We start from the raw sequence: 24,661 nt of genomic DNA, 5'->3' as shown, positions 1-24,661 counted from the left end.
ATATTGCTCCCAAGTAATTAATTGCCACTCTTCTGCATAGTTAATTACCACATTGCAACTCTACTGCTTATTTATTCGTGTTTACCAATAGCACTATTTAATTCTTCCTTGTTTGAGGGAGGTGTGTAAAGTGTGTTTTTGGGGGGCTTGCTTGATTCCTGGATGTAGTCTGAAAGGAAGGAGAACAGGTTGGGGACTTAGGAGTGAAAACTGAAAAATACTTGGGAATGAGTGACACAAACAGAACCTCTTTTGGATTTGTTTGTGGCATTTCAAACACAGCTCAAAATGATCATCTTGTTTTGCCATATAAACAAATACTCACTGTTCTTTGGAACTAAACCCAGTATTAAACGTGTTTGCACAGTGTTATAGGCAAAGCACTTACCCCAGGTGTGTGGTAGGAGAGAGGAGGGAAGAATCATGGCAACCAGCCTGAGCTAGGCAGTGAGTATTATTTGCAGCTTTGCAAGCTAGAAAGAACATAAGCACCTAGGATTTAAATGCCTTCTTTCTCTGTACCATGTCCAAAAAAGGTGTAGAAGAATTTCAAGACTTCACTGAATCATGAAGTGGATTGGGAAGGGCCTTTAAAGGTCATCTAGTCCAAACCCCCTTCAGTGAGCAGGGGCATCCCCAACTAGATCAGGTTCCTCAGACCCTCATCATGCCTAACCTTGAATATCTCCAGGAATGAGGTTTCTCCCATCTCCCTGGCCAACCTGTTCCAGTGTTCCATGACCCTCATAGTAAGCATCTTCCTAATGTCCACTCTAAATCTGTCCTGCTCCAGTTTAAAGGAGACAGTAGCTGGAGAAATCCCAGGGTTATGTTTTTAACTGTAACCTTGTAACCACCTTCATTTTTCTGGGGTTGCCCTGCCAGAAGGACAACTCTTGCTGTTTGGGTCCGTGCCTTGCTATGTATTTTGCTACAATTTTAGGTGCAGCTGGCATCTTGTAGGCATGCTACATGATGAATGCATGATAAGAATACCTTAAAAATACAAGAGAAACTCATATCCACATAGTCTTCTCCTTATGAGAGCTGCAGCTAGTGAACATAGCTGTCACAAAATGTGTAGCTAAAGGAAGTAGACATATGGTGGAAGGGAAGGAGAAAGACATGAGCTGCAGAAATATTGAGCAATACCCATACTGTGAGGGTAAGTGGGGAGAGAAGGTTGTGTATAATCTCTGGTTGCAGTGCCCTAGGTAGTTCCCTTGGTTTCACATCCTGGTTAGAAATGTCCTCCTAATGGAAAAAAAGTGGGTTGATAGCAAGCAGTGGGAACAGCTTTGTGTCAGGATGTTGAGCCAGAGGATTAACCAGAGAAGGAAACCCCTGAACATCTTCATAAAGAGAAAGAAGCAGATGGTGGCAGCCAGTGTATCACCAGCAGTACAGATAATGACTAGACTAAAATAGCTTTGGAATGGACACCAAAAGCTGAAAAGCACAGCAGAGACAGCTAAAATATCCAGTAGAGAAATTGCTATGCAGAGCTGATAAGAATATCTAGCTTGTCGTGGGGAAGCATGTGTGTAACATGGCCAGCAGCAGGCATTGCATCTTGTGATGACATCTGAAGTTAATGCTTGCAGAAGAGCTCCTTAGGACTGGCTCCAGTGCAGAGGTTAAGGCATAGCAATGGCTTTTTTTTTTCCTCTAAGTAAGGTTGCCATACCTCTCTTGTGGTATACTGGTTGACTGATTTATATTGGAAAAAAAAAAAGGCTAAATTATGTGATGGAACTAATTTTCATCTGTAACACTACAGTTACACCTTGTATGAAAAGTTAAGAGTATCATATGAGGTCAGTGTCTGCTAGTGGTGCAACCAGTCTGGGCTGTGTTCTTCAGGGGCTCTACAAAATCAGCAGCAGTTCCCATTCTGCAGATTTTGGTGGCATTCTTTATGGCATTGTGCATACACCCTTGCAGCACCACTCCTAGGAAGTGTGTGGGAGAGAGACTACCCGTGTTGCAGCTGAGAAGTTGAAGCAAGAGATGTGTAACTTGCCAAAGGTCAGCATGAAGTCAAGTATGTGTTACCCAAGGGCTGTTGTAGTCGTTCTTGCCATCTCTTTCATTTTTACCCTTGCTGCAGGGTTGGCTCAGCTGTTCATGAAGCAGCTGCTGAGCTACACCACCATGGTTTACAGTCACATGTACTAAGATAGACACCAATTTCCACATACTTCAGTACAGTGAGCTGTAATTTGTGATGGTTCAGCAGCTGCTGGGAGAGCAGCTGAGCCATCCCTTCTGTGCAGGCAGAAACCACTGTGGTCACCCTCAAATGAGAGCCAGAGGGGTGGACACAAACATAAAACACAAGACAGAAAGCAGTAAGATCATTTAAAAGCTGTAATTCCAGAGGACACTCACTATCCACTGCTATCTTAGGAGTTTGCCCTCTGCTTGCAGGAGGTGGAGAGGTTGTTTCCAGTGCTGAAATTCCTAATTCCTCTCTGTAAGGTACAGAGTTGTGTCAGCAAGCCATCCGTTAAATACATGCCGTGAGATTTCCTCTGTACATAACTGGTCTCATTGTAGTAATAGCTCTCTGTGAGTGAGCAGGCACACTAAATAAGTCATTTGCTTGCTAGGATTTCATCTTGGCAGCACTTATTCAGAGGTGCTTCCATTCAGGGAAGCTAAAAATGTAGCAGTAATTTCTCCCTAACTCCAGTTTGACAGCCTCTTACTTTCTTCTTTCAATGAACTAATTCTGTTATGAAGTGTGATATAGGCCCTGAAGATGAGCACCTAAACATTGTAGGAAGAGGTATGATGAAGAAAGCTCAAGCTGCATTGCCTCCATTTCTTTTCAAATCCTGCTCTTTTTCTAACAGGTGCCTTTTATTTCCTGTTAGGGAAATGACCTCCTTTGTAAGGGATCACTGTTTATGATAGCATGTTGGGATTAACCATTCATACAGTAAAAGCATGATTCAGATTTCCATCATTCATAGTTTAGCAGCCTAGTAACAGTTATTGCTTCCTTTCCCAAAATAATCCTCTCCTCTTTTACTCTGCTTCCTTCTCACCACCTGCTCACACTAAATGAGAGTTGCTAAGGAGAATACATAGGAAAAGATTTGTCTCTAGCATCTTTGTGGCATTTCTGAGAGATATTTCTTGGGTTTGCCTGCATATGTGAAAATATCAGGGGGAACTGAAAGTGAGGAGCTTGTTTGGGTTTGGGTTATTTGATTTTGTTTTGGTTTTTAATATATTAGGAAAGAGCATGATCAGGGAGAGAGCTCTTTGAGCTTCTATGATACTTAGAAAGGTTTGTATTGGTGCAAATGGATTTTCTCTTTATATTTGGAGATGAAGTCGTCTGAGAAGGGAATGAAGACTGTGTTAGTTAACCCTGTTTTTCCTAGTCACATCTATGACTGCTGAATATTAGTGATCTGGAGAAAAGACTGCTGGAAGCAGGCCTGAGGTGAAAGTGCCCTCTGCAAATTTTGGTGTTGTCTTCACTTTGAGGCACTAGCGTTGAGAAGCTTTGGGTTGCATCCAGTCACTTGGTCTAGTCAATGGGAAAACACAATTTGTACCCTCTGCCCCCACTAAATGGCAGTGTGCTTGCTGGGTTTGGATTTTGCTGATGCAATTGTTTGAAGTGATATTAATATGGCACATAAATGAGGAGCTCTGGTGGAATGGTTCTGTGCTACAAGCAAGCAGCCAAAGTTGTGAGCACAGGAGACAGCGACACCATAAACAATCTGTGTTCTGGGCAAAAGTGTTTAGAACTTCAGCTTCTTTGTGGGTTTTTCCTTGCCTTTTTGCTTGTTTGTTTGTTTGTTTGTGGATTTTGTTTGGTTTGTTGTTGATGTTGCTGTTTTGGTTTGGGATGTTTTTCTTTCTTTTCTTCCTGAAAATACACTCCAGTTTCTTGGCTAGAGAGAAAATAGCCACCAAGATTGAGAACAATCTGGGTAAGCAAGCCTTAGACCTTTCAGAAGCTTCTACAGAGCCAGCTCTGTATATGCATACCAGTGTCTGTTCCCCCTTGCATAGCTTTCTAGCTCATCTTCCAAACTTTTGTGCTGGAGTCGTCTTCACCAGAGAACCAACTGGCCTTTAGTGCCTCAGCCCTCTTGTAGAGCATTGATAACTGTTACTCAGTCAGCTGCTGACTCCCATCTCTGCTCTGAAGCTTGTCTCTCTATCCTTTGCTACAGTTCCATCCACACAACTTACTGTTACCATCTTTCTTCCTCCTTGGGAGGGATCCCCCATGCCCTGACAAGCTGCTGTTCTCTGAGTGCCTCTATAGAGATTGCCTTTGCAACCACTGCCACGGCAATGGAACAGCAGCCATGCTGATGCCCTGTACGCAGCACTGCTAACGTACTGGGAATACTGGAACCCCTGTTGGGTGCACCACATGAAGAAGGATGTTAAGAATCTGGAGACAGTCCAGCAGAGATCTGCCAAGGTCACAGAATGTTAGAAAGTTAGGGGTTGTAAGAGACCTCAAGAGATAATCTAGTCCAACCTCCCTGCTAAAGGATCACCTAGGGCAGATCACACAGGAACACATCCAGGCGGGTTTTGAAAGTCTCCAGAAAAGGAGGCTCCACAACCTCTCTGGGCAGCCTGTTCCAGTGCTCCACCACCCTCACTGTAAAGAAGTGTCTCCTCATGTTGAGGTAGAGTCTCCTGTGTTCCAGCTTTTACCTGCTGTTCACTGTCCTGTCACTGGGCACCACCAGAGAGAGCTTGGCACCTTTACCTTGACACCCACCCCTCAGATATTTATAGATGTTGATAAGATCCTTCTCAGCAGCCTGTCCTCCCCAGATGCAGAACTCTACTTTGCCCAGGTTATTCTGTTCAGGAGTATGTGACCCATGAAAAGAGACTGAGGAAGCTGAGCTTGCTTAAACTGGCAGCAAAGGAGTCAAAAGTGTTGATCTGATAGTCTGTGGTTATTTGAGAGTTAGAGGTAGCGGAGCCAAGCCCTTCTCAATAGCGGTGCATGATAAAACAAGGGGGAATGGCCACAAATTGCACTTCAGGAGATTCAGATTGAGAGATTAAGTGAAAGTTTGGCATCAGGAAGGTAGGGGAGCACTAAAACTGGCTGACCAGCAACGCTGCAGAAACTTCATCCTTCAATCCATCACTGCCTCTTGCCTTTGTTTGTTTGTTTGCTTGTTTTTGTTTCAAGTAGCAACCCTCCATCAGGGGCTTGGGAAATTTTTCTTTCTTTTTGACCTGTAAGTGCTTTGTGTCATGAAGCTGAATGGAAAGGTCTCCAGCAGCTGAAAGGTGATACTGTAATGAGGTCAGTACAGAAAGCACTGGTTCTGCAATTGAGTGGTTTGACAATCCTCAGTGGTGGCCCAAAACTGGCTGTTTCTGGTGGGGAAGGTGCCTGGTTAACAACACAGCTGTGTTCTTCACTACACTTCAGCCCTGACCTGAGAGCCTCATCAGAACTCATGGGTGGGAGCCTTTTTTGAGCAGAGATCTGAAGCCTTTGGCTCCCGTAATAGCACAGGTAAAGGTTTGCTAAAGACTTTGTGCTCTGCCTGCTTCGCTGTCTGGTGCCTTGGGCCACTATCTCCTGTGCTGTGACTGTTGGGTGTGATTAGTAGGGATTGTAGCTGTGCCAAGATCAATTGAAATCTTAGAACTTTACCTGTCTTCAGATGACATTGTTTACCCATTATGTTCTGTCCCAAAATGCAAATACATGCAAACTGAGAGCTGCACGTTTAAAAATCTCCTGTGAAACACAGCTGCTCTTGGCCATCGTTAAAGAACCAACAGGCTACATGGGGAGACAGCTACTGTGTGGAAAAATTGTCCTGCATCCACAAAAGAGGTTAGGATACTCTGGGAAAAGCCCTGAAGTAATCTGGAATTTGGACTATGTAAAGTACAATTTGCTTGCCTTGGAAGGATGAAGAATTTAGGCAACTCTGCTTGAAATTAAAAGTAACTCCAGGGAGGCTGCATGTATCAAAAAGGATGCCTGGATCTCAGTGACATTCCCCCTGGGCAATTGGAGTTATTTGTATGCAGAAAATTGCCAAGCTGCTATCTTTTTCTTCTTCTCTAACACAAACAAAGCCAAAAGATTTTGTTTTGTTCTGAATGCCACTGAAACTTTACTCCCTTGGACTCAGATCATCTGTGCTGAAAGGCAAGTTTCATCAGGAGGCAAATTTTATCTGTTTAGATCTTAAACCTTTTTAGAGCAGAGATTAACAGGGGTATGAGCACATAATCTGAACTTTCTTGTATTGACACATAATCCATTAGGGCTTTTCTCTCCTTGGAATTTGTTGCATCCCTGCTTGCTGCTTCCAGCACGCACACACACAAAAAATGGCTTTAGAGGTTTAAAAATGTTGCTGTGTGAGCACTTTATAAGTAGAACACCTTGTGCAATGTGGTAATTGCTCTTAGACCATCTGGGGCAGATTTGTTGTCTGTGTCCTAGGCAAACCTCAGTTTACTAGGAAGGAAGTTACCATTTTCCTTGGGTTTTCTCCACAACAGCAAGAAAATATTTCCTTATGAAGAAATCTGCCTTAAACCATGCATGGACTTACTGTGGATTGTTAAACTTTGCAGGTTCTCTTTTGTGGTTGTTTGATCTTGTGGCAAAAAGTAATTACACTTCACCCAACCATGTACAGTGGCCTTTTTTTCCTTCAGTAGCAACTGACTTAACACTTAATGGAACATTAACCTTCCTTCCCACAGCCTGGATTTCCTTATCTTCAGCCTTGTCTAGAGTTAATTTGAATGGGTGAACTTAATTTAACAGTGTTGATGTCATTACTTCTGGTTCAGACCCTGGTGTTAGTTACAGAATTAGTTGCTAATCAGTTTATTGCTTCAGCATAAATTGATGCATGACAATACAAATATTTGTGAGATTGGATTGAGTGCATCTAGTTCAAGTTTGGATGAAATTAAATGTCAGAAGTTTTCTCCACTGTACCAGGGGGGCACAAACTCTTACCTCCCAGCTTTGCCACCCTCTTTGGTGCTGGTTCTTATCACATGCCTGCCAGGTGAATCGATTCAACTTCACAGAGTGAAATCGTGTTCTCATACATGTTGATGGGTTTATCTTTCAATCTGATCTGGTAGATGTTTCAAATAGTCCTAAAGCTATGTGGTGGCTCCAGCACAAAGAAAATGGTGGGAGCCTGTTGCTTAAGAACAGTAGGAGAGCCAAATTGTTTCCACTTTTTTTGCCCCCCTCGCCCGGTAGCAGCCTGGAGTTAGTGGCTTGGATGTAATACGAAGCTGCTCTCTGTGATAGCTTTGATCTAGCCAGTGCACTTACAGTGACAGTGGAGCCAAGGCAGCAGAGATTTGAACAAGGGCAGTGCAGGGGTTTCAGAAGAGCTTGTGTTACTGCCCGCTCCTGCCACTGCTGAAGTCCGCGCTGCCACATTCTTACAGCTACTGTTACTTGAACTACTTCTGGTACGCCTTTGTGTGTGGCAGTCAGAGCTCATGCCTGGCTTTTGAAAGCTATTTCATTAGGGTTGCACATTTTTCTGCCCCAGGCACAGCCTGAAGTCACCTAGCTCACGCTAGCTGTGCATACATCATGCTACAAGCGCAGCCACTTTGGTAGCATTCACGTGTTTCTGTAACCTTTTTACTCTCCAAACTTCACAAAAAAATATGCACACACTATTTGGTGAACAAGCCTGCACAAACAGTGGGCAAAACATGGAGTCCTTCTGGAGGACCTTTCAAGTCGTACTGACATGAACTTTAGAGAGATAGGTTGCTTTTAAGTGAGTGCACAATGCTGAGTAGTAAAACCATCATATGTTTTTATTGAAATGAAGCTTGGGACTGTCACTTCTGCCTTTTTTTTTCCCCCCTCAGTTTTGTGTTATTTCTAGGAGGTTTGAACCAGTCTTCTATCATACCTCCCCTTTTCTTCAGTGCTCTTTATCCATGTCCTGGTATGTTGGATGTTCTCACAGCAAGCAGGGTTGGCTGGCATTGTGGCATAACAACTGGTGGGGTGCCCTGTGTCTTATCTCTAGAGTGCTGAAAACCTGTGACTCCTTGTCTGTTTGTTTTGGTGCTATGGGTGGTTGTTGTAGCCTTTGGCAGGTTTCCATCTGAGCAGCCTATGCTGAAAGATCTCTGAAGGTGTTCTGTGGAAGGCTTTCATGCATCTGCACAAACAGTGCCGGAGAACTTTTGTCATTGCTGCCCTGGGATCCAGAATTTGAAGGGAGGTTTCTTCCTTATAATTAGTTCTGGTTGGGGATGGCAGCACTTGCTAAGAGAGCTATAATCCACAGTCTGTTATGTATTGGGTTTTTCCATGCAGGACGTCAGGAGATTTGTTTTCTGTCAGACTGTAATATTCTGCCGTCTTCAAACCAGTCTATAAACATGAGCTAATTAATCTCCACAGTACCTCTGGGAAGAAGACAAGTAGTGGTTTTAAAAAGAAAAGAGGCAGAATTTTGGTGTTTCCTGTGCCATCTTGTGATATTTACACTTCACTGGGGCAGTGACACACCTCATGTGGGTGGACTACTTTTTATGGATGCATAAATGAAAAGGTTCTTAATCTATGAGGTGGCTTAGATATTAAATTAGACTTACTGAAGCATGTACTGGATGTTTTGCTATCCTGCTCCCCCTTTTATAAGCGATCACTCTTGCACAGGACAGGGGGAGGAGAGAATTGTAACACTGATTTTTATCTGCAAAGCAGACAAAAAGCATCTCAGCAGCACAGCAGAGAGATAATTTACTTAAAAGAAAAATAATAAAGCCACAGAGGAAAAGTGAGCTATTGAACTCTGCAGGACTTCATCAGAAACTCTTCTAACAGGCACCTCTGTGTCGCAGGCAAATCCCTGATTCCCAAAAGCAGCCTTGGGGATGGAGAGGACTATATGTTCTAGCAGTGATTAGTGTCCATTAAGATTCAACTTGCTGTCCAGTAAAGTGCTTTTGGCTACAAGCTAATAATTCTTGATGCATAGTTGAGAGTGCTTTATCTTGTGCATTATCCAGTGAAGAACTGTAGGGGGTTGGTTGTTGGTTTTGGTTTTTGTTTTGGGTTGTGGTTTTTTTTTTCATTTCAAATGGAACTGCAAATATTACCTTGAATGGCAAGCTTGCCATTTTTTTTTTGGGGGGGGGGGGGGGGGGGGGGTGTTGGTGTTTGGTTGGATGTGGTTTAGGTGAGAATCTGACTGTTGAAAACTCCAGTTATCTCCCTTCTTCCTCAGCAATGGCCTTTTCCCATTTTTTTCCACATGTGGGCTGAAGCAGTAGTAGGAAAGCCTAGAGCAGTGGTCACAGCCCTTGCTGACCCAAACATGCCAGTGTCGTGCAAATAAGTGCTGTGCTTTGCTTTTGCAGTCAGCCTTGTTACCCTTTGGCTGCAGGTAGTGTTGGGGGTTGCTGGTCTGAATACCCTGAAACCCTAATGGAGTCTCCAGCGTCTGGTGGCTTTTGATAGTCATTGCATTAGTGCTCTAGTCTTGCTTTGACAGGTAGGAGGTGTTAACCATTCCACCCAGGAGCAAGCAGGAAGGATTTGAAGAATGGGATTCATTGGATGTCATTCAGAGGTGTTTTATTCCTGCTTCTGGCAAAGCTGGAGGTGGTGGGTTGACATTGGGCATCTGCTGGTTGCCCACTCAGCTGCTCTCACCCCCTCTCCTCAACAGCACAAGGAGAGAATAAGATGTGGGTTGAGAAACCCACAGGGAAAACACTTGCCAATCACCATCGCAGGCCAACCAGAGTTGCCAATTCAAACAAGTTTGGGGGAAGAAAACTTAAAACACCACCTTCCACCACCCCTTTTTTTCAGCTCATACCTTCAATCCCAACCCTTTACAACCTCTCCTCACTGAGAGCCTCTGGTTGCCAGCACCTTGCCACCAGCACCCTACACATGTACCATAGAGGTGGCATTCTTGGATGCATGGGCTTGCAGGGAAAGCATTCCATGATATTAGTCCAGCTGTTGGTGAGAAAAAGAGGATCCACACTCGTGTGGCATTGCTTCTCCTTCATGTTGTTGGTGGTCACATGTGTGAGCCGAATTCAGTACTTTGTCCTGATAAAGATGCTGTATTCAGCACATACTACAATAATCTACATTTGTTGAGATAATCAGGGCTCTAAGATGCTAGAAAACCCAATGAGGTTTCTTAGTAAATTAATTTCCAAGTCCTTTGCATCAGGCTAAGTAAGGGAAACTTTACAGCATACAGGCAACTGGGCTTTTAGATTCATTACTCTGGAATATGGTGGATAGCTGAAGAGAATGTTTATTAAGACATTTTTCTCTCCCTCTGTAATTTGACATTTAAAAGATCTTCTTGCAAGCTGAGTGTCCCTATGCTTATTTCTAATTTGAAGTCGTTCAGATAGATCACGGGAGGACAGAGCATAAGTTGACAACTTGCCTTTAATTATACATGATTTATACTACAAGAAACAGATTTACATTGAAAATTTAGATGTATTTACAAAAAAATATATTAAAAAATGGTCCAACTCAATTTTCTTTTTAGCTGTTCTGCTCTGGTGCTTTTGGAGAAGAGAAGGCTCTGGAGAGACCCAGTAACAACCTTCCAGTACCTGAAGGGGGCCTGCAAGAAGTCTGGAGAGGGACCATTTACAAAGGCCTGTAGTGATATAGTGCAAGGGGCAATGGCTTCAAACTAGGGAAGAGTAGATTTAGGTTGCCCCGGGAGGTGGTTGAGGCCCCATCTGTGGAGATATTCCTGGTGAGGCTCGACAGGGCTCTGGGCAAGCTAATCTAGCTGAGGATGTCCCTGCTTACTGCAGGAGGAGTTGGACTAGATGAACTTTAGAGGTTCCTTCCACCTGAGCCATTCTGTGATTCTGCCCTGCAAACAGGTTCTTCCAGCAGCTGCCTCCAGAGTCAGAAGCTGTAAAGGTCTGAAGAGAAGCAGCAGAGCTGGCCAAGAAGTGGTTAACTCATTGCTCTGGCATATTTTTGTGAGCTGCTGGCAGGCAGCTTCCTGTTCATCCCATTCAACAGGCCTTTTTTAATGAGAATCTTGCATGTGTCAGAAGATCAGTTATTTGAACACAAGTCACGTGGCAGTAATATCAGGCAGGGTTATAATCATTATTCAGTGTCACAGTCTTTTGGAAACAACTTCTACTCCTAGACTTCACAAATTGCATTTCAAATTCCTGAAACTGAGTAGATTTCTAGAACATTTCAAAGTACTTGTATGGTTTGCCTTTTCCTCTCTGATTTTTTTTTTTTTTTTAATGCATTTTGATATTTTGAGCCACAGAGATGATTAGGGGACTTGAGCGTCTCCCCCGTGAAGAGAGACTGAGATCCCCGGGGCTGTTTTGTCTGGACAAGAGAAGACTGAGAGGGGATCTCATCAATGTGTATAAATATCTGAGGGGTGTGTCCAGTTCTGGGCCCCTCAGTTTAGAAAAGATGACTTGCTGGAACCTGTCCAGAGAAGGGCAACAAAGCTGGGAAGGGGTTTGGAGCACAGCCCTATGAGGAGGGGCTGAGGGAGCTGGGGTTGCTTAGCCTGGAGAAGAGGAGGCTCAGGGGAGACCTTATTGCTCTCTACAACTACCCAAAGGGAGGTTGTAGCCAGGTGGGAGCTGGTCTCTTCTCCCAGGCAACCAGCACCAGAACAAGAGGACACAGTCTCAAGCTGTGCCAGGGCAGGTTTAGGCTGGATGTTAGGAAAAAGTTCTTCATAGAAAGGGTGATTGACCGTTGGAGTGGGCTGCCCAGGGAGGTGGTGGAGTCACCATCACTGGAGGTGTTTAGGAAGAGACTGGATGGGGTGCTTGGTGCCATGGTTTAGATGGTGTTGGATGCCAATGATGTCAAAGGTCTCTTCCAACCTGGTTAGTTCTATTCTATTCTATTCTAAAGTGGAGGGGAGCAATCTCTTTTCAGTCATGCACACTAGTAAGACAAGAAACAACGGGTTCAAGCTTTAACATAGAAGATCTCACCTTAACATGAGGAGAGACTTCTTTACAGTGAGGCTGACAGAGCACTGGAACAGGCTGCCCAGGGAGGTTGTGGAGTCTCCTTCTCTTGAGACTTTCTAAGCCCACTTGGATGCATTCCTGTGCAGGCTACCCTAAGTGATCTTGCTTTGGCAGGGGCGTGGGACTTGATGATCTCTTGAGGCGTCCCTTCCAACCTCTCATGTACTGTGATACTGTGATACAGTCCCGATTCACTGTCTCTTCCTAAATCTTTTGCAGGTGTATGTGCTTGAGCTGACAGCTCCTTTAGCACTTCAGAGATCTTATTTTTGAGGTCAGTACAGCAAGTTTTAGGGTTGACAAAAACAGATAACCAGAACTGAACCTTCCCAAGTCACTAAAAGTGGTTTCTTTGGAATAAACAGGCCTTATTTCAGTACTGGATACAAAGTTTTAACTCTTCTGTTTGAACCTGATTTAAAAGCAGAGGATTCCTACAGGATGTGAAATGAAAAAGCAAGATTGTAGTGTCACAGACTGGTTTTGGGTGCGAAGGGACCTTTAAAGGTCATCTAGTCCCCTTCAGTCACCATGGACATCTGCAAGTAGAAGCAGGTTGCTCAGAGCCTTGGAATGTTTCTGGGGATGGGGCATCTACCACCTCCCTGGGCAACCTGGGCCAGTGTCTCACCACCCTCAGTGTAAAAAATGTCTTCCTTCTCTCTAGTCTAAATCTCCCTCCTTTCATTTCAAACCCATCACCCCTTGTCCTGTCACAAAAGGCCCTGCTAAAAAGTCTGTCCCCGTATTTCTTCTGGGCTTCTTTAAGTACTTGGTGAAAATAAAAATACCAAACCCCAGAAATGTAATCAGACAAACTTAAGAAAAACAGCCAGGATTTGCCCATGAAAGCTGTAGAACCCTTTGAAGGGCTGTACAGAGAACTTTAATGTCCCAGTCCTTCATTTTTCCATCTTTTCTATCGTGCCCTGTGGTTGTACATGAATTGTCTGATGTTGCTCCACCCTCCAGAGAGATGCTTTTCTGTGGTGCTGCAAACATAGTTGGTACAGTGCTCTGGAATGAAGTGTGCTGTATAATTACCATAGTATCTGGTTTATTGCGGAGCAGCAGTGGTGAGAGAGAGGAGATTGCAATCGCTTAGAAGCTGCTCCTGCTTTCTTTGCAGGATCTGTCTCAGCTGAGATCCTGAGACCCTTTTGCTCTGCTGTTTCTAGCAATTAAAGCATTTCTAAGCAGCAGGTCAAACCAATTTGTCTTTCATTTCATGTTTCATTTTGTAGTTTTATTTTTGTGGTGCTGCTAGTGATGGGATTTTTTTTTGGGGGGGAGAGTAGGGGGAGTATCTTTTTTGAGCTGCTACTCTGTTCCAGCACTAATCTTGTGCAGGATCCCTGCGTGTAGTTTGGTGATTGGCTTTAGAGGGCGAGGGAGTAATTATAATTTTCTGTCATTTATTTTGGAGTCAGTATTGTTTAAGCATGCATTCAACAAGTTTTTCCCAAGGGCTCTGAGCTGCTTTTCACGCAGATCTCTCACGTGAGCCTCAGCAGGGGGTAGGGTGAGCAAAGCTGCTGTTTCTTGCAGGAGAAACCCTTGTGAGGGTGTGGGAGATTGTTGCCTAAGAGAAGGTGCAGAAGCTCAGTTTAAGTAACCCAGTAAGAAAAAAAGATGCTGAGTAGCATTAGTGGGAAAATAGCTGGATCAGAGGAGAACATTGTGATGCAAACAAGTGGCAAAATTAAAGTAGGTCCTCACACACTCTCTCTTTCAAGAACTGCGGAAGGTAGGAGCGACCATGCAGCCCCCTGGCTCTTGGTGAACAATTTCAGCCTGTTCGCAACAGGCAGAGCAACTTTGCATTCCTCTTGTGTGTGTGCTTGTCTGCTCTGGTCCCTGACTGGCAGGTGGGATCTGCTGGGAAGCAAAACTTTTCAACTGATCCTGCTTGACATGCTGTTCTCAGGAGGGGCCTTAGAATGTGTAAGGGACACTGTAATAGCAGCAATAACCAAACTGCATAGGGTTTTGCTTCTGCACCTTAAAGAGCAGCTTTTGTCTTTGTATTTTGGAGCTATGCCTGGAAGTTAAGCTTGTAGCATTTGTAAAATAAAGAAGTTGTTTGTTTGCTTTTTTTAATTGGACCTCACCATTTTGCTTTCAAAGCCATGGGTCTCAGATGTAGTTTAAAGAAGAAAGAAAATCAACAGTCAGTGCAAGAAGCAAAGATGGGGGGGAAGCCCATTGTTTATGTAACTCCCCAGGGCTTTTTTGGTGCCATGTTATTTGCTAAGCCCTAGAAACATTTGAAGTAGGGTAACATTTTCAAATAAAGTGCAGTTTTGTCAGACACATGCAGATGTAGTTCCTTGTTCAGCTGACAAAACCATGTTTTCGTCTTGACTGGCTTCTTGTAGCCTGGACAGTGTATGCAGTGAGATCAGCCTCTTAAGTTTCCCTGTAGCCAATTTTAGACTTGGGAGTCAGCTGCTTGAAATCCCTGAATTTTCTCAGCATTGGAAGTGTTTTTGCTTAACAGGAATCTCCTCCTGCCCACACCCCCTTCCACCCCACCCCGAGTGCTTGCGCTGTCTCTCAGCTCACCCACCCTCCCTTGGGACAGGAAAAATGAAGTGTCTACGTTTCCCGGGTAGATCGTGTCGCTGCCGGGGAGGCGGCCGGCGTGCGTCCCATCCCGTCCCATCCGCGGCGAGGGAAGGCGAGCAGCCGAGGGGCGGCTATTGTTCAACTGGAGCCGAGGAGCTGAATAGAGGAGCCGAATAGAGGAGCCTTGCGCTCGGCGGGCTTCGGCTCTGGCTTTTCTGCATTCCAAACCGTCTGAGGCAGAGAGCGCAGAGGCGACGCTGCCTTTCTGGTTGGCATGGTGGGAGGACTATGGTAGAGGTATTAGGATTACCACAGAATGCAGTTCACAGGTGAGATCCCTCCTGACACGGGCCATGCAAATAGGGGACTGGATTGCTGCTATATTTTCAGTGAGGCGGGACTGGGTAGGAAGCACATAGGTGTTTAGCTGGGTATTTAAAGTGACTACATTTAAAGCAGCTAGAAAGTTCAAGTTTGGGGTGTTTTTTTTCTGTGTTGTATGTGCATATCAACTCTTTTCTTTGTTATTTCAGTTTAATATATGTGTTTTTTAAAGACATGTTTACATGGATTTAATGTGATGAGTGGAAAAGTGGATTTTTGGTACTTTCCTGCTCACTATTACAGAAATGACATATTAGCACTCAAACATCACATAGCTGCAAAGACAAGAAACAAGTTTTTCTAGTGGATTTCCAAGTGAAAAGTGTAGTTTATCACTACTTAATGATTAGGTTTACTATTCCCCCTCTCCCTGAAAGCCTTACCTAACTTAAGTACGTTTCTCTATGACATTGGATTTCTGGCTGATGTCAGACATCATTCTTCAAGGGCACTCTGTGGAAATATTTTTCAGTGTTTGCCTGTGGCTGGCATTGGGTGATGTTTTCAGCATACGATATTGCCAACCTTGCTTCCTGTCCTCCAGCAAGTGATGGTAAATCAAAGCAGTTCAGGGAATCCTACAGGTTGCTCATAAAAGCAAGGAGGATTTGTTTTCTTTTCAATATAAAGGGCATTGCCTTAGTAATGCTGCTTGCTTTTCTAGCAGCTTTTGTCTTAAAATGTATTGCTAAAGTGATAGCAAGCTGGAAAGCATTTCTGTGTCATGCTTTTAAGCATTTTTCAGTAGCTGCAAAAGCAATAAATGTCGTCTAAGGAAACCAGGAATAAAATCTCCAGTTAATTTTTTTCCTACCTCAGAAACATCCTTTAACAGGTACTGATTATAAAGTTCTCCTTAGTCATTTTCTTCCCCATCTGTAAGCCAGGGAGAATACTAATTTGCTGACTTGGAAAGACTGTTTTTGTTAGCCTGAACCAATGAGATTGTTCTGCAGCTGCATTTGAATTACATGATCAGAAAATGAAAAACTTCTGCCTTAGCTTTGGTGGTTTATGTTTGGGTTTTTTTGACAAACATGTTTCAGAAAACAAGCAAACTTTTGGCAAACTAATCAGCAAAGCTCAAGGCAACACAGTCCTTGTCCCTCCAAAGTTTCATTTAGGTGATTTTGGGGTGGTTACCAGGAGGCACCCTCTAGAATTTCCTGACTCTTTTGGGGACTCTTTCATACAATTACCATGTTAATAGGGTAGTGAATTAAAAATACAATAGTGGAGAGTTCTGGAAGACAGACGTGAGCAGCAACTTACATTCCTGCAAATTCTTCATCTTGTGCCCAGTTTTATCTGCTGTTCTGTGGGTGCTCTGTTTCTCTCAGATCTGTAGGGAGGGGAAAACAATGTAATTGTAACGAATACTTGAGGTGACTTCTGTCAGAAAGATCTGTCATGGCTCTTTAAAGCTCATGGGAACAAACCAGTTTTGTTTGTATATAAGCAGGAGAAAGGGGCATTCTGGTATACTGAGGTTTGACCTTCTCCTTGCCATTTTCTCATGTCTGGGAGTAAGTATCACACCAGCTCTGTGATACTGGAAGTCAGAGAATTCTGTGATGCAGCAAAATACAGGCTATGGACAGCATTTGTAAATGGCTCATTGGCATCAAGAGGCAGATTCATTTGCCAGCCTGTGGAGGTATGTACCTTTTCAAATCTTTAATTCTCCACAAAGGGGAACACTTCCTTTTATCTAGATTTCTTGGCTAATTGGTGTCAGACAGAGCAAATGTGTTTTAGGAGAGCTAATAATGGTGAAAATCGAAACAGAGCCAATAGCAGAAGGGAGACCTAATGATCCCCATCCATTTCATTTTCCACATATATGGGTGACCGCTTCTAGTAAGGGAAATCTGCACAAGATGCCAGCAAGCAAGTGGTGCAACTACATTCAGTGCTTACAGTTTCAACAGTATCATCTCCACATGTTAAATGGTTAACAGACTTCTGACTCTACATGTTATGGATTTGATGGGAAATGGTGCTCTGGTAAACATGACTGTAAAAATTTGGGCTGTGTAATAGCTGGTTCTCTGAGCAGATGACACAGGAAGGATAAGGAGGGACTTTTTACAGGGGCTTGCTGTGATAGAATGAGGGGTAATGGATTTAAGTTTGAGGAGGGCAGATGTAGACTGGAGATGAGGAAGAAATTCTTGACAGTGAGGGTGGTGAGACACAGGAACAGGTTGCCCAGGGAGGTCCCCGTAGGTGTTCAAGGCCATGTTGGATGGATCTTTGAACAGCCTGGTCTAGTGGAAGGTGTCCCTGCCCATGTCAGCAGGGTTGGAACTAGATGGTCTTTAAACTCCCTTCCAACCCAATGATAGCTTCGGTCGGGGCTTGGCAGGGACTTTAGGAGGGAAACAGTGTGAGGCAGGTGCCTCTCAGAGGAGGTGCCTCTCAGAGGAGCTCTGCTCTGTGCTGAGGGCTGGCCTCTGGGCAACCTTCAGAGCTGGCACCAACCATAAGCAGTCAAACTGCCTGGCTGCCTTAGAAAAGAGGCAATTGAACATAATGGGGGGTGGGGGAGGTGTAATTTCATTTTCCTGCTTGTTTTGATCCTTTTTGGAGTAGGCCTCAGCCAGATTTTCATGCTCAGTCGCACTCAAACTGTGAAGGGCCTGCTCTTTTTCCTAGAGTAGAGGCCATACTTGTCCCCACATTTGTTTGTTTCCAGGGGTAATGACTATAGGGAAAATGCCAAATGTGCAAAACACAGTGCAATTTCAGTGCCAGCTTCCATGGCATTCATGCTTTTAAAGCCTTGTCCTGGTATGTCCTAGGTCACTCGTAAAATGTCAGCTCTGTTCTTCAGGGTAACTCTCGCCGGTGTCCAAGACAAATCTTGAAGATAATGTGTCAGTCAGAAATTAAGCCTGTGTCCACAAGATGGAGGACTTGGTATGTCCTTGTAACAATTCCTTGAAGCACAGAATCACCTACCTTGCGGGGTTTCATTGCTTCACCACTAAATATGGTCCCTAATTTGGAAACAGTTTGAAAACCCTTCCATGTACTGCCTTTTTCGTACAGATATCTCATGTTTGGAAAGGCCTTGGGCTTTGGCAGTTGCCTTATTTTGATGCTTACACAGAGATTAACCTTGTATTCCTATAAACACAGGTGGAACTCTAAGTAGTAAGAGGGAGGGAGACCGCATGATTCATAGGCAGGGGTAGGAAATCATATTGCTGCTCATAACCACATGTTCTCCAGAATGCTCCTGCTGTTCTGCTGCCTGCCTGGTAAGTGCAAGCTGCATGCTTTTGGGCTGCTGGACACCGACACGTGTTTTGGTGGTGGTTTTCTGTCCATCTGGTGTTAGAAATGCAAGTTATTGTGAGTTAGTTTCTTTTTTGTGCGTGTGTGTATGTCTCTGTGCCAGTCAAGGAGAGTTCAACTCCCACCTGATGATGTCGGCAAAGCTGCGGTTTCTTGACATGTAAAGGGAGTGAGCAGTGACCTCAGGGTGGAGTAAAGCTCCCTGTTGGCACAGCACCCTCAACCCTGCTCTGCAAGAATCACTGGTATTTAGTTTGTGCTGAAAACAAGCAAGTTGAACTCATTGTGGGAGCACTACATAAAGCTGTTACTTTGCTCCAAATCTTGTAGGAAGCAGGTAAATAGTGCTTACCTTAATGGCATGGTGTGACAATTCCTAGGTGATCTGACCAGAAATTTAAGAAGTTGTGTGGTCAGTGGAATATGATATATGTATTGATCATTTTGGATTGCTTCCCAAAATACTTTGGAGCCATCTGTGTGGGTCTGATGGCACCAGAAAGCTGCAGACTGAACAGTTTAGTTCTCTCTTGGCTGAAACAGTTTTTCTCGGAATTGTAGCTCTATTATCTATGTGGTCATGTCTAGTCACAAAAGGCCAAAAAAAAACCCCTCCCAAACCAACAATCACCCAAACTCCAGCCTTCACTAAGTTGTTCTTTAGTTTGCTTGTTGGAGATGTCATCCCGAAATTTAGTTTAAGTGAGAAAAATCGTTCCTGGCTGTTTCCCTCCTCCGATTGAGACTCCAAGAGAAAACAGTAGGCCAGAAAGTAATGTGTGAGTGATATATTACTAGCCACTACATGCTTACAAAACTTTAATCAATTACTTTCACTTGTCTTTTTTTGGAATTTGGACAAAATTCAGCACTTGTGAAGACAAGAGTTATGCAAATTGTAACCTGCAGAGCAAACACCAAAAATTATTTTCCTTTTCCATGCCTGACTGCAGCATTCACGGGCAAGTGCTTTGCTGTCCCAACAGCAGCTCGGTGGACAGTGCAAGGCTTAGTGCAAGGCATCCTCTTTCCCCAGAAACCAGCCTGCTTGGTTTCTCTCTCTCTCATGGCACATGACCATCTTGAAGTGTAAAGGATCAAGCTTTTGAGTCCTTGAGGACGGTAACAACCTGCCAGATTGCTGACCCTTCGTACTGTACCTGTCCCTATCAGTCACATTAGAAACACTGGAAGAATTGTTTAGAACATACTTTATCCAGGGTGTTCTAGTATAATTTCTGATAAATCCATCAGATGCAAATTGCTTCTCCTTGTCTGTCTTTCTCATAAAGCTTCTTTATAATGATTTAGAACAGATAACATCTGACACGCCTTCAAGACCATCTGTAAAATATCAGTGGTGCTGTACCCGAACTGCTTAAGCAGGAGTTGTGCCTTTAGAGATAGGGCAGGGAGGAGTGGGTGCTTCAGCTTACTACCTGCCTGCAGTGTGGTTTCTGGGCAGTTCTGTGTTTTTCTTCTTAATATCTGGAGACTTGGAAGTAGAGTCAACAAAGTTTCCTTACTTAGAAATGTTGATTTTCCTAGGACTACTACTAGGTTATGCAGGTCTGGGGGTTAGAGGGAAGGAAGCTGCACTCCTGCTTTGTTCAGCTTTTTTGGTCAGCAAATACTTGTATTTAGTTTTTGCTATTTACCTTCCAGTACCTCTGCAAAAATAATATTATTTCTTGTTTACTTTTGCCTTGGTTATGTTTAAGCTGTACTTATATTTGAAGTTTCTTGGAAATTCCTGTTCAGTACAACAATGTGATGCTAAGTCTCTTGAGACACTGGTAATTTCAGGCCTCAGAACATGGAAGTTTACAAAGAATCACTCCCCATTCCTCTTTGAGACTGTTTTAAAAGCTGGAAGAGCTCTTGGATTTCTGTGCTGGACCTTCAGATGTCTGAAGCAGGTGGTGTGACTGGGCTCAGTCGGTGCAGGATCAGCCCCCAAATCACTGATGTTCTTCGTGTTCCTCATCCATTCTTGAAGGTCTTGCCATCTCTTGGGGCTTCCTTATTTTTCTGTCAATCTTAGCATTAAAGTAACATTTCTAATGCCAAACTGCTTCAGAATTAACATAAAATTTCTAGCAAAGATGCTGGCTCCAAAATAATCTTCTGAATTGAATTGCTTGAGACGCCATCAATTTCAAGCTGTCCCTTTTCCCAGTGTTACTGAGTAAGGGCTTCCATATCAATCTCTGCTATAGGGGTTTATTTTGTTTTCACAGCTCCATGTTTTCAGGATGTTTTCATTCTAGTTATTGTTTTGAACACCAAGTGGTTTTTGGTCAGAGGGCAGGCATATAGAAGTTACTCTTCATGAATGCATTCTTGGGAAAAAAGTCATTGTGTGAATACCAGCCCCAGAAATTAAATACCCTTTACATACTGCTCCTTAAATACATAGCTGCCTGTATTCATACTTGAATACAAGATGTCTGTTTACATGAGGCATATGGTTCACAGTTTGGGAAGTCACTCCAGAGTCGATGACTCTGTAAATAATGTCTTGGCTTGTCTTTCAGAGTAGTCATTAATAAATACTTACAAACTACCATACTGCTATCAGCATAATTTAGCTGAATCCTTTGGCTGTGCTGATGAAGACACCTGAAGTTGGATTGGGTACTGACTAAGCTGGTGTGAAAACGACAAACATGGTTGCATCTTCAGTGAAGTTCTGAAAACCCAGTGGTTCTCCCTAGCAGAAATACTCATATCTGAGCTCTTAGTGCTTATGGTTAGGTCAGTTTGGTAATGCTGGCAAAGTATTTTTCCATGGGAAAGTGGACAACAACATGGTTTGACTTGTCTCAGTAAAACTTTCTTATTGCTAGTTCTGATTTTGCAGCTGGCTTACTTAAGGTTAACATGCCGAAGATCCAAAACCACAATCATTTGCCTATTCTTCAATTACAGTCATTTAAGATCATCAAAGACTGCATCTCTCTTGCTGTACATGAGCAGCATGATGGTTTCTTCTGACCTCCTTGTCCTCTAGATAGAGCCAAGTTTCTTTTCTTATACAGCACTGGACATTGTGTGGTGTGGGTGCAGGTACAACTTGTTCACTCTGATCTTCAATTGATGGTTCGACTCCCAATCTCCCTGCTCTCCTCAAGCATCTCTTTATTAGCACATCCTGGAGGAAAACAGTATAGGAGTCTTTAGTCTTGGACTCAGCAAAACTTGTTTTTGTGGGTGGGTACAGTCAGCAGCATGGAGGATTCATCTCCAGCCCCTACAGCATTACAGTCTTGCACCAGTTTTGCCAGGAAAACATAATACTGGGATTGAGAGAGTGATCTGGGGCAGACACCCTGTTCTAGTTCAGGAAGAAAGTATTATGGAGAAGTTAAAGACTTGTTTTAAAAGTAGTTTAAAATTCAGCTCCTCAGCAAGTAGCTTTGTAGGCTTCTGACAGCTTTTTTTTTCCCTTTAACCTGAAAAATGTCTGTAATCATAAACTATTATGTGAACTCAAAATAGTTCATATGCACCAAGGAAATGTTGTAATGGGAGCTCTCTCAAGACACAGCTTGCTGTTATGGAAAAGGTTTAGAAGCATGGATTGCATTCATATAGGTGGTTAGATAGATCTTTATATTGCAGGGGAACTGTAAGCCAACTTTTAACATCCTTCTCACTTGAGTGAATTTTGTCTGAGAGGCCCAGGACTAGACCTACACATTTAAAGACACAGGTTTTGAAGTGTTTATAGAAATAATTTGCTGCTCAGCTTCCACAAAGGTGAAGTGTGACTAGCCAGCCAAGAGGCCAGATGATTCTTCTAGAGAGGCTCAGTGGGCATGGAAGAGCTTCGTAATGGTTAACCCTTTCAGGTTGAGTTTAAATTCTCATTTCAGTTGCTGACCTGTTTGTCTCCAATGCCCTGCCAAAACCAAAAGTGGAAATAGCTTCCTGACATTGTTTTGAATATCAGCTGCACAATGGAGCCTGCATTATTATATACTAGAGAATCTCAAGGTTTTTTTCTTCCACCTTCATTTTGAGCCCTTCTGTCCCTATTTATCTTTACAGGCTGTCAGCAGGCACAGCTTTCGCTGCCTCTGGATTCCTCATTGCTCCAGCAATTGTTACCTAGGAATTTCTTGGCTCTGCCTTCCTCCTGAGTAACCACTAGGTTAACATCTCTGCTCCCAGCTGGATTTGGAAGGATAGTGGTGTTCACTCTGGAACTACTACCCTGGTAAAAGATAATATTGCATCAGTGCTGTGGCATGTAGAGGTTGTCATCTTCAGCTGGATGAGGGCTGTTGAGAGGGAGTGCTAAATATCACTGACTGTGCTAAAATCACTTCATTAAGCAATATGAAAAGGACAAAATACTAGGCGATAACGTGTGGGCTGGTACTTCATCAGCACAGTTTCACTTTCCACAACAGAATGAACCAGCTTAAAGAGAAACCTGAGAGCTCCTCAGGTTGGGGGTTTTTTTGGTGACAAGAAGGGCTTTCTGTACGCTCTGCCATGCTCCACTAGGACTCTCCACATCTTCATGTCTGATGTAAACCTGCTATTGATTCACATTGCATGAGAATGATTCTGTTGTGCTGCTCATGGCTCATTCCTAGGATTGTGTCACGGTATTGCATGCTGGTTTTGCCTATGTAGCTTAAGCCAAAAAGTTATCCCTGTCACAAAATAATTGTGAATCCTTGCGCAAAACACAAGTAGGTACTCGGCCTTGTCCATCTGGTTGCTCTTGAACTAGATTACAGCCTGGTTACAAGGCTCTTACATTGTAATACCACTCCTCAGAGCAAAATGCCTGTCATTACAGATAGGCATTTAAAATGATTTCCTGTGGGAAGCAGAGATTTTTGCATACAGAGCTGACATTTTTAGATGTCTGGGAAACTTAGTTTCAAGCTAACTTGCCTTGTTCTGTGCTGTGGCACTGAATAGAATTGGAAAGTTATTACTGCTTTGCATATTTCTGGGGCAATAGGACTCAGATAACTTTTCTGATTTCCCATCGGGCAGGTATAGAGGTGAGGGTGCATTAAAAAGAGTGTGGCCAGCAATTTGAGGAAGGTTCTTCTCCCTCTCTGTTCTGCCCCAGTGAGGCCATATATGAAGTACTATGTCCAGGTCGAGATTCCCCAGTTCAAGAGACAAGGAGCTACTGGAGAGAGTCCAGTATGGAGATGATGAGGGCACTGAAGCATCTCTCTAACAAAGAAAGGCTGAGAGACCTGAGGCTGTTTAGCCTGGAGAAGACTGAGAGGGAACCTTATTAATGCTTATGAAATCAAGGGCAGGTGTTAAGAGGATAGGGCCAGACTTTTCAGTGATGCTCAGTGATAGGACATGGGGCAACAAGCACAAATTGGATCACAGGAGGTTTCACTTAAACGTGAGGAAAAGCTTATTTGCTGTGAAGGTGCTGAAGCCCTGGAGCAGTCTGCCCAGAGAGGTGGTGGAGTCTCCTTCTCCGGAAAGATTTCAAACCCACCATTGTGATCTTTGGCAACCTTCTCTGGGTGACTGGATGATCTGCAGAGGTCCCTTCCCACCCCCATCACGCTGGGATTCTCTGAGTAGTTTTGTCTGGAATATATGACATTGATCCAGGAGTTGGAGAAGTGGATGTTTATTGTCTCATATGGATTATCTAGTGCTACAACCTTGGCAAGTTATTTTATATGTCCCTTCCTGCTTTATGTGGAAAAAAATTGCCCTCTCACAAGCCACTGAGCCCAGTTCTGAAGGGAGTGCACAAATATCCTGTCTTTATTTGCTCCTAAATTAAGTGTAAAACATTTTAATAGGAATGAGTTGGGTGTATAATGTCTGATGTCTATTACTGTGAAGACATCGTATACTGACTGTAGCAATATCCATCAATCAGTCCGTCAAAACTCCATCCCTAGTGCAAGATCCATTTTTCCTCCTCTTCTAAGTGCCTCATGCAGAGCACATTAATACATGATGATTTATAACACTGGTGTGACTTTGTGCTTACAAAGCATCCGCATCAGAAGGCATCTGTGTTCTATTATTTGCATATATTATGAATTATAATATAGTAAAATTCCTGCAGAAGAACTTGGAGCGCTCAGGCTTCTCTCTCCTTTCACTGATCAAGAATGCTGATTTTTTTAATCCATGGGATGGCAAAGCTGCTTAGCTTCTGAGGTTTCAGACTCCAAACTGTAGGAGGGTGACATTTCTGACAGGTGCAGAAAAGAGCAGGAGCTCATTCACTGATGGTGATGCAAAGAATCACCCGTTGGGGAGGTACACAAGTTTCAATCCATTCCTTTATATAAGAGGTGCTAAAACATAAGGGCTTGGTTTAATTTTCAGCTTGGTG

At 43.5% G+C, this 24,661-nt stretch overlaps 1 protein-coding gene across 4 annotated transcripts in view; it reads left to right on the top strand.

Annotated features, from left to right (window-relative positions):
* Window positions 1-24,661, top strand: part of RASAL2 (RAS protein activator like 2) — a 204,075-nt gene that overhangs the window by 111,428 nt on the left and 67,986 nt on the right. Inside the window, exon 1 of one of the 4 annotated variants that reach the window (XM_054165592.1) lies at window positions 14,776-14,951. The exons of the other annotated variants lie outside the window; for them this stretch is intronic. Coding sequence (XP_054021567.1) covers window positions 14,939-14,951 — 13 coding nt within the window. The 5' untranslated portion in view covers window positions 14,776-14,938. Of the gene's footprint in view, window positions 1-14,775; window positions 14,952-24,661 lie in introns of those variants that run through there. 4 annotated transcript variants of the gene reach the window in all.

The sequence above is a fragment of the Dryobates pubescens genome, chromosome 11 (assembly GCF_014839835.1).
Source record: "Dryobates pubescens isolate bDryPub1 chromosome 11, bDryPub1.pri, whole genome shotgun sequence".
NCBI lineage: Eukaryota > Metazoa > Chordata > Aves > Piciformes > Picidae > Dryobates > Dryobates pubescens.
This window is presented reverse-complemented; position numbering and strand designations above follow the sequence as displayed.